Source organism: Aspergillus uvarum (genome assembly GCF_003184745.1).
Source record: "Aspergillus uvarum CBS 121591 unplaced genomic scaffold BO82scaffold_44, whole genome shotgun sequence".
In the NCBI taxonomy this organism is placed as follows: Eukaryota; Fungi; Ascomycota; class Eurotiomycetes; order Eurotiales; family Aspergillaceae; genus Aspergillus; species Aspergillus uvarum.
The window spans coordinates 303,251-313,257 of record NW_020291341.1 but is presented as its reverse complement, the minus strand read 5'-3'; the positions used below and the strand labels follow the sequence as shown (position 1 = coordinate 313,257).

General features: G+C 53.3%; 2 protein-coding genes and 1 non-coding gene across 3 annotated transcripts; 2 read left to right on the top strand and 1 right to left on the bottom strand.

Moving 5' to 3' along the window:
- Positions 1–3,456: 3,456 nt before the first annotated feature.
- On the bottom strand, positions 3,457–3,528 carry BO82DRAFT_t228. Its single transcript has one exon. It is a non-coding gene; the product is annotated as a tRNA-Met (tRNA).
- A 97-nt stretch (positions 3,529–3,625) lies between these two features.
- BO82DRAFT_314781 (CaiB/BaiF CoA transferase family protein) lies at positions 3,626–5,289 on the top strand. The gene is made up of 2 exons (XM_025632520.1): positions 3,626–3,905; positions 3,970–5,289. Exons 1-2 carry the CDS (start codon positions 3,839–3,841, stop codon positions 5,052–5,054), a joined length of 1,152 nt encoding a protein of 383 aa, XP_025489856.1. The 5' UTR covers positions 3,626–3,838; the 3' UTR covers positions 5,055–5,289.
- A 2,597-nt stretch (positions 5,290–7,886) lies between these two features.
- BO82DRAFT_130313 (uncharacterized protein) lies at positions 7,887–9,316 on the top strand. Its single transcript, XM_025629961.1, has one exon. It carries the CDS (start codon positions 8,083–8,085, stop codon positions 9,184–9,186), a length of 1,104 nt encoding a protein of 367 aa, XP_025489855.1. The 5' UTR covers positions 7,887–8,082; the 3' UTR covers positions 9,187–9,316.
- Positions 9,317–10,007: the final 691 nt, after the last annotated feature.

Below are 10,007 nucleotides of genomic sequence, written 5' to 3'. Positions count from 1 at the left end.
ACTCCTTCGGCTGTGTCGACTCCTTCGGCTGTGTCGACTCCTTCGGCTGTGTCGACTCCCTCAGCAGTGTCTACTACCACAGTGGTCTCTAGCCCGTCCACGATTTCAAGCCATTCTGCGGTCTCAAGCCTTTCGGCGGTGTCTACTTCTTCTGTGGTGTCTAGTGCCCCCGTGGTGTCTAACTCTGTTAGCTCGGGATCTTCTACCCTGTCGAGCATTGCTTCTGTTGTTTCGAGCTCATCTGCGGTGTCCAGCAGCCCTATGGTTTCCAGTGCTTCTGTTGTAATAAGCAGCTCTGTTGTTGCCAGCACGGGCGTGAGCACCCCTGTGATGTCGGTCAGTTCTGTGGTGTCTAGCTCTTCTGTGGTCTCTACACCACCTACAGTATCAGGTTCCTCCGGTTCATCCAGCTCGCCTGTGATGCCCAACACTCCCTTGGCACCTAGCTCTTCTGCGGCTACCAGCTCAACGATCACCTCTGTCACACCCGTTATTACAACCAAGTCTGTGCCCTCTAGCTCGCCTATTATTCCTAGTTCCTCTATTGTCTCCAGCTCGTCTCTGGCTTCTAGCCGTCTTGTTGTGACAAGCCGTCCTGTTGTCTCCAGTGTGCCTGACGCGTCCAGCGCGCCCTCCAGCTCGATTTCGGTCTCCGGTCCAGTTGCCGCCACATCGTCTTTGGCTACCAGCTCTCATAGCTCCTCTGGGGTGAGCCCTCCTGCGGTGTCTAGTTTCTCTGTGATCACGAGCAGACCTGTCATTCCCGGGCCATCCTCTTCAATCATTGCTACTCCAGGCTCTTCTGAGACTTTGAGCTCTTCCGTCGTTCCCAGTGCATCCGGCCAGGTGTCCCCCGGTGCGCCACAACTGTCTACTGCATCGCTCATCTCGAGCTCCGCGGTTTCTTCTACGGGCTCACCTGTCACCTCGGGGGTGTCTGTGCCTTCGAGCTTGGTTATTGGGGCTTCTAGCATCGTGGCTTCTGCTTCCTCTAGTGTGGAGACTACCATTTCCAATAGTCAATCTCACTCTTCGGGCTCCGTTGTGGGTTCCGTCACGTCGGTAATTTCAGTCGTCACGTCTGGGACTGGCACTTTCACCGGCCCGCCCATCGGATCCAGCACAGCTGCTTCGACGGTAACGACAGTGCAGCCCGGGGGCTCTGTTCCATCGGTCTCAGGAACGATCCCAGGCTCGGTTCTCTCTAACACTCAGTTGGTGTCGACCGCTTCGCAGGCCGGCACTACATCGGGCACGGAGTCTTCCTCGAGCGCAGGTGCAACCAGTATTCCTATCTCCGGTAGCGATGCCTCTTCGTCCGCGAATCCAGGAAACCCCCATGGGTCTGGTGTTACGAGCTCCACGGTGAGCTCAAACACTTTGACGGTCCCAAATCAGTCTGGCCAAGGAAGCACGGCTTCTTCGTCGGGCACAACTCACGCTGTCAGCAATGTGTCAGACCAGACAGGCAAGCCAACAGCAGTGCCCATCAGTGCTACATCCACTGATAGTGCTGCTTTTACAATCATTACCCCAGGTATCACTGCTGGCCCTGGAGCCACTTCTGTGTCTTCCGTCGGATCTGCGCTGGAACCAGCGACTACGACCACAGTCATTGTAACCTCGTACATTGATATCTGTCCCGAGGGCTTTACGACCATCACTACGACTTACACGACCACCTACTGTCCTGTCACGGCTGCTGCCGCTGCAACTGCTACTGCCCTCGCCACAGTCCCTGGCGTCCCAGGTTCTCCAGGTGCTGACACAGCCATTGCTCCCGTCAGGGTGACTGGCGCTTCAGCCTCCCAGGCTTTCACCACGACTGTTGAAATCCCCGAGGGATGGACCACGACGGTCACGGTCTGCACACACTGTGCTGCGACACCGACTACAGTTACTCTAACTCGGCCAGCTATCACCTCTTCGTCGGGGCAGACATCACCGACCGCTGTCTCAGGTTCCCTGTCTGGCTGGACAACCACGGTTTCTGTCTGTACCGAGTGCGGGCCGACGCCGACTACAGTGACTATCACAGTGCCTGTAAGCACTGTCGTAGCGGCGACAGGCATCCGCCCTGGCAATCCTGAGGGTGTCGATGCTGTCCGTGGAGGGTCAACGGGGCTTGGTGCATCTTCGACCTCGGTGAATGTGATCCCTCACTTCACATCCACTGCTCTTGTATCTCCAAGTCAGGCACCTCCCAGCCAACCTGGTACTGCGGGAGCCGCGGATGTTCGCCCTTCGTCGACACTCATCGTTCATCCCTCTGCGAGTGGCCTATCCGGATCGGTGGTACCTGGCCATACACAGGGGGGTGTATCGCCAGTGTTCACTGGTGCAGCTCCTCGATTGGCTGCCTTCAAACATGGGGCTGGGGCTCTCAGCACTATTGCCCTGCTTCTGCTGACTACCTTGTAAAGAGCTCTTTTCTCCGAGTCTCTACTCTTTTCTCTTCTTATATTCTGTATAACCTCTCACATAATGGCGGGGTATACTGCTTCACATTACCCATTATCGGTTTGAAATGAATGACCAACGATGTCCGATGGACCAACATTTAATATTGTCGCATCAACGCAACGATCTCTTGGGCGTGCCTTCTGCTCTCTCTTGTTTCATACGCAATCAACCTATTCAGGAAATCATGATCCTTAAACCCATATAACCAAATCCGTCCCCTACCACCGATTGTAGAAGCGAGCCAAGCAGTGAGCCAAGACGGATCAAGCCGGACATACGGGCCTGACTCCAGCGACCTGGGAGGCTACGATCGCCTGATACGTAGTCAATGGGGCAATGGTAACATACCGATTTCCACAATGGTCTCACTCTCGCGTGATCTGGCCAGGGTTTGCTGGGGTTGTTGGGGTTGGATTGGAAAATGAACGGAACTGGTTCCAAAAGTTCGCCGGCCTAACTTGAAGAAGCATCCAGCACGGTCCTGTCACGGTCGTGCTGGTGGGCTGCTTACTTGCGTTGGCGTGCTGCCGAGGTACTTTTGGCCCCTCGAGGCATGCTCAAATGATAGGCGACGGAAGGCTCCCGGGTCGGTCGACGCGCTAGTGCGTGGCTGCTTATTGGAGATGGTTCATTTTGCCTGGTATTACGGGAAATTATTATCAGGCTGTGTCGCGTATTGTTAATACGTGTGTGTGTTTGTTTTTTTGGTTTGGGCGTTGGGATTAACTGGAGGTGTGGCTGTTTGATCGAGGTGGGATAGTACTATGGGATATATAGCCGCGAGCAGATGGCTGACCATGACCACGTCCACTGCAAGGGCTCAACCACCGAACGCGAACATAGGTTATATAGCAGTATGAAAGGGAGCGAGAGCGACAATATTAAAAGCAAAAACACGCCTGTCTGTGTTGAAGATGACAAGGAACAGTTTGAGAGCAGACAAGCTGAGGGGTAAAAAGAGGGTGGGCAACAAGAAACAAAAAAAGAAATACTTAGCATGTCCTGGTTTCGATCCAGGGTCCTCCGGGTTATGAGCCCGGCGCTCTTCCCCTGAGCTAACATGCTTGGTGGATGACATCAGAAGCTGAAATACACAACATAAAGCATTCAGAACAAACAGCCAGCTATAGGTTACACATACTCACCTCCTCTTCACTCCCTTCTCTGCTCTCTCCTCTTCCCCACCTTCCGGACCTCGGCCTCGGCGTGCGGAGAAGATGTAGTCAATGGCTCTCCGTTAATGATTGCTCGCCACATCTTACATCCCATATCTGCCCGAAAATACTAGGCGCATATCTTGCCCGAGTCTCCTTGAATTCGAAACCCCACGCGGTCGACTAGAGTGATAACCCCCAAGAGTTGCTGCTGTCTTACCATGTCCGCATCCTCATCTACGCCGCTGACGGGAATCCGGGTGGTTGAGCTGGCGGGCCTAGCTCCTGGTGCGTCCCATACCATATCTCTATCTCGGTCCCTCCCTTCTGCCCACTGACCCTCGTATATCAGGTCCATTCGCCGGTCTACTCCTCGCCGACTACGGCGCATCTGTTTTACGGATTGATCGACCCCAGGCTCCGAGCTCGGATCAATTGACCCGCCACAAGACGTCCATCCCTTTAGATCTCCGCGATGCTGCCTCCCATAGAGTTCTCCTCTCCATTCTGGCAATGGCCGATGTCCTGATCGACCCCTTCCGCCCGGGAGTTTTGGAGCGCCTTGGCCTTGACCCCTCGGGCGTCCTGCTGAAACACAACCCGCGTTTGATCGTAGCACGGTTGACGGGGTTTCGGCGCGATGGGAAATATAAGGACATGGCTGGACATGACATTAATTACATTGCCGTGTCCGGGGTGTTGTCCATGCTTGGCCGGTCCAATGAGCGACCCTACGCCCCCGGTAACCTTGTAGGAGACTTTGCCGGCGGCGGGGCGACCTGTTTCCAGGGTATACTTCTGGCGCTGTTGTCGCGGGAGCGGACCGGCCGCGGTCAGATCGTCGAGGCTAACATGGTCGATGGCTCCGCGTATCTGGCCTCGTTCCCTCGACTGGGCCGCCAGACGCCCACCTGGGATGCCCCGCGCGGCCAGAATATACTGGATGGGGGGAGTCCATTCTACGACACCTACGAAACCAAGGACGCGGGCCAGTGCTTCGCGGTGGGAGCTCTTGAGCCACAATTCTACGAGGCGCTCCTGAAAGGGCTCGGGTTTGATCCCAAGGAGCTGCCACCGCGAGACAATAAGGACAATTGGCCGGCACTGCGTGCTGCGTTCGCCAAGCGTTTCCAGGAAAAGACGCGAGCTGAGTGGGAGACCGTATTCGACGGGACCGATGCCTGCGCCACGCCCGTGTTGGACCCGGATGAGCTGCAGGCGGGTGGCTACGAGCTACGCCCTGTGGTGCATCTCGCCGATACCCCGGGACTACCCATCCCGACCGACGATGGAGGGTGGACTGGCGGTGGTCTGATACCCGGGACCGGAGGACAAGAGACCCTGAAGACATGGTTGGGTTGGGAACAAGGCCGGGATTATGATGTCAGGCCCGACGGGGCTTTTGTGCGGCTTGAAGATGGAGAATCGAAGCTGTGAGTGTGGAATGAGGTATTTTAAGATGTCTTATCAATTGTTACTCACTTGGGATGTGGTATTGATAATCAATGATGCGTTGATCTGTTGTAAGGATCAGATTGTGTTTTGTTTTTGTTTTTCTTGAGGGTGGGGTTGTACGCCAGATCAATTGAGTGAGCGTAGGGCTGACCGTCGGCTTCCCCGGCGATAATCGCATTGTTGGCTGTTGCAGCAAGCTTCGTTCCGTTGTACTCAGTAGTACGGTAACCATGGGGCGTGGGAACAGTCTCCCTCGTTCGATGCGCGATTTGAGTCAGTCAATTTATCAATTCCCGTAGCGGGTATCTCCGATCGAGGCCGCATCATACATAGTAGAATCCGTGGTTATGAATGTCTACTTTCGTCGTACTCATGTACATCAACAAATCTATGACTGCTGCAGAACCGTTGTCGCGTGGCTCCATTGCCGGATGCGATTGGGAGCAATGCAGCAAAGATACGGTTCGGTGGCCAGCTGAATGTGACCCTCAGTCCGGAGTAGTTAGCTTGGAGACTGACTTCTGTAACTAATTTAGGCTAGTTAACTTAACTTAGTAACTTACTGGAATGTAACGCCGGTGGGGTCAACGAAGAAAGACACTTTCCGTTTTCATCGGCTTTTCTTTGGAGACAGTATCTAGTGCTCATTGTTCCAGGGTTCTTTCGGCTTCTTCTGTTGACAAACAATTAGACAATCTAGGATTCCACCAGATGTCAAGAATGATCCAATAAATGGAGGCCGTCTGAAATGATTGTTCGAGTTGCCAAAGAATGACGGCATATCACGACTTTACTTCTCATGGTCTTTCAGTAGTCAAGAGAGGTGGTAGGAATGTACTATGTACCTAAGGTAGTCATGAATGAGGCTACACAAATCCATCAGATAAACATGGTTGACAAGTGTTGATCAGGGCGATCCGAAAATGCCTATCGAAGATTTCTCCGCCTGTGCAACCTTACTCGCAGTACCCAAGATGTGTTACTGGATGTACATTAGTAACTGATCATGGTCATAGTCACGTCACCATTCAATACACAATTACACTGCGGAACTCGTCTCCGACTCAAATCCCAGCAGCCTTGTGTACGGTACCTTTCTTTACCGGAGAGTTAGGGTCACAACGGTGAGTGGGAATGAGAATGGATGAATGAATGAATGAATCAATCAATCAATGGGAGAAGTGGGCACCTGAAAAACTGGAGAGAAGAGAACAAACATGGGACCATTTATTATTATTATTCAATTGATTATGGACTCTAGTCTACTGCTCTAATTACAGTAAGCAAGTCAGTAAGTGCTCCCAGCCGACATTTGGATGTCCATGCGAGAGCGCCTCCATGGATGTAACCATACCAACAGAATAGTGCAGCATTGATCCATGACGGACTGAGATACTGAGATGAAAGTCTGAGTAGGACTGACTCTCTCCGTGAAACCCCTCTCCATATCCAGTCAACCATGGGGAAGAAATCTTCATTCCCGGCCTTCCGAGTGTTTCAGTAGTGGAGTCAGGCACGTCATTCATTTGCCCCGAATCTGGGTAGTTGTGCATCTGAAGCTTGGGTCGACCATCCGGTTCCTAGCATCGACTACTACCGTACATGTACTTTACGGGCAAAAGCGACGGTATCTTCCGTAGATTGCCAGGTCAGGTATCCTGCCCGGTATGTCTGGTATTGCGGGTGTACTGTACTAAAGAGGTATGGACTACGAAGTACACAAAAGTCAAGATAGAATCCCGCTTGCGTTCCCACGTGCGGGTTGTGGCGCAGTCAAATTTTCTTTACACTCCTCTTAGAACTCTGCAATCTCGTTTGTCGTCATCTGAAACAATAGAATGGAGACAGAAAGAAAGAGGATCTATAACTCTTACAAGACGAATGAAAGGGATTCATCCAAGGCCCCATCTCTGCAAAGAATGAAAGAAAGAGCAACTGCCCAAGACAGCCGTGGGTTGATCTGTGGCTGTGTGTCCAACGCTGGCTGACTTTCGTCGGTACTTATCAGCAGAGACTAGGAAATTACGAGGTACGAGGAGGCTCAGGTATCGAATCGTATTCGGTACCACCGTCCACTGGGGCTTTTCTCTCTTTTCCTCTGTTTCTCTCATCTTCCCCGATCGATCATCGCCTCTTCCCCCCCCCTCTCTCACCATCGTCCTGTTATTATTCACTCTCTTTTACTCTCCTCATTTCCCATCCAGTCTTTCGGAGTCTTTCTTTTTCCTCTAGCCTTTCACTTCTCGACTCTCCCTCTCCCTTCCCGGTCTATATATCTCGTCTCGACTTCAATCTCCCCCCCTCCCGTGCTGCCCCTGGCTGATCCTCGCCCTACTTCGAATCCATTGAAACCCCCCTCGTCCTTTCGTGTGTGTTGCAATTGTTGGCGGTTGTAAAGATTGCTTTCTTTGCTCTCACTATCATAAAACATCAACTAGTGCCGTCGACCGTTCAATCGATGTCCCCTGCAGGTGTGACTTGGTGAAATTGGGTACCCGCCAGGTCTCGTGTGCACGAAGTGGCGGAAGGAAAGCCAGCTTGTCTGTCTGGCTTGTCTGTCTGGCTTGTCTATCTGGTTGCTTAAGCACCGCTCTTTTTGCCAAACTCATTTTCTTCATACATCCTTCGCACGCACACTCTCACCACTTCTCCATCCTAAGCGCCTCTCGAGTCTTGGTAGATCCTCTCTTAAGGCCTATCACCGATACCGCATTCTACTGTATCGGGTCAGCCGCTCTGTCTCCCTCTTTCGCGTCCCCTCCCGGAATCCGTTGCCTGTCCGGTACAACGACGGAGCCGCCGGTCGCCGCACTTCGCATCCTCACCGGCAGATTGAACTTGTCGGCTGTCTGACTTCTCGTCCTCACGAGACTGTTTTTCACTCCGACTCTGCCTCGTTTATCGGTGTGGTGAATCGTTTCTTCCCCATCACCCGCCTAGCTTTTGTCCTGGGCAACAACACCAACCATTCGCTCCGATCTTGCGGGTACCGTCCGATAGGAGTCGCCAGATGGCCGGTGTGCAGCTTCAACAACCCAGCATGACTGATTACCGTCTGCCGATCCATCAACCGCCGCCGGCTCGAAAGCCGGTCGCGGGGATGCAATCTGGATTTCCCTACCAGTCCTACGAAGGGGCCCACCACCACCAGCTTGCCCCTCACCCGTCTACTGCCGCCATCGCGCACAACCGTCGACGAACATCCTCCTCCCACGTTATACCCTACATGGGCCAGCAACAGCAGCACTCTACTGGTCCCTCCCCACACCATTCCATGACGGCCGCGGCCCCCTATCCACCTTCGCGACGCCTATCCAGTGCAACCACCTCCACTAGCTCCACCGGCAATAATCCGAATATGTACTATAGTGGTAATGTGTCGGATATTCGTCGAAGCACATCATCGCGCTCGGCCAACGCCCAGCTGGGATACGTCGCTTTGATGCGGAGGCAGAAGGCGACTGTTTGGTGTGACCGGGCCCAGCCAGAAGACCCGCGACTGCGGGCTCAGAAATTGGTGGATAAAAAGCGGGCATACCTGGAAGTCCATGGCGCAGGCGCCGGGCGTACGGGTACCCTGGGAAGCGGCAAGAACAAGCACGGCGCTAAAGGGGGCACTGACTTTTCACCCTCGGCGCTTGTCGGTGCAACGGTTCCAGTTCGCCTGAGTGCCAACGAAGTGGGCGATGCCGACGAGGATGCCCACAGTGATCGTGGATTCCCGTATCGCCGCACCGGCAGTGGCCGCAGTTCTCTCGGAAGCAACTCGCGCTATCCAAGTGGATACCAGCGAAGCACTGTGGGTAGCAGTGGCTCTCCATCGAACGAGATGAGCGACTTGCCCGACGTTTCCGAGCACCCACGAGCAGAAACTGCCGAAGCCGAGCCAGAACATGCTTCCATCAAGGATAACGCCTCTCTGAATAGCTTAGGCAGTGAACCAGAAGACAAATTCGGCACCCTGGCAGACATGGCTGCCCCCAGCGCCGCACAAGCCGCCATCGAGAAGGCCAAGAAGGCGGATGAGCTGAGGCGCCGGGGCAGTGTGGACGACAGGACCACATCAATGACCAATGTCCGACTCTTTGTTGCGAACCCGGATCTGAGTGATTAGGATGCATTCCAGCTGCGCGCTTGGCATATTCTTGAATCTACCATGCCACGTCTTTACCTACCTTCCAACCCCAATGTTTTCATTTTCGATCTCTGTTGAACCTCTTTCCTCCTGCAGTCCTGCCTTGCATTTGATGGTCGGGTATCTAGCTTTGTGCCAGAGTCTCGGGCCCGGATGATCTAATGGCTGGGTCACAATTCTGATTGTTTTGTTCCAACTTCACTTTTGCATTGCACACTTGTTCTATTCCCCTGACAGCATGTTATTGGCGCTTTTCTCTCTCCTTTTCTGTGTCGTACGGATTGCGTACGGCCGATGGGTGCGATTGTTCCGCACCCATGTGCCTCATGGATTTATGAGTAATCATAGTAATAATAATACTCATGTACATATGGCAACCGTTGTTTGTAGTTAGAGTGGTATATACTTGGAACGGGTCTTCCTGCTACCCTACTATTGAGACACCGCAGTGACGTTTTTCTAGTAAAGTAGTGTAAAATCACAATCCTCAGACTGAGTTGAGCCAAATATCATGGATGGCATCAAGGTGATGAAAGTGAGGCCTAGATGACGGCTGATGATGTTGATGATTGGAGCTTACTAAGCGCTCCACGTGCCGAACGCGAATTTCCGTCGCGCAACATCAATTAACGCGTTTCAGGCAATCTGGTCAGGACGGGACACTCGCCAAGCTTCCCACTCCTCCGGCTCAATTCTCGCACAGGACAGAGACAGTCTGTAAGTGTAAGAGAGAGAGAGAGAGGTTCAGCTTGCCTCGTTTGATCCGAGGCAAGATTTCCCGTGTGCGCGCGTTAAACTCC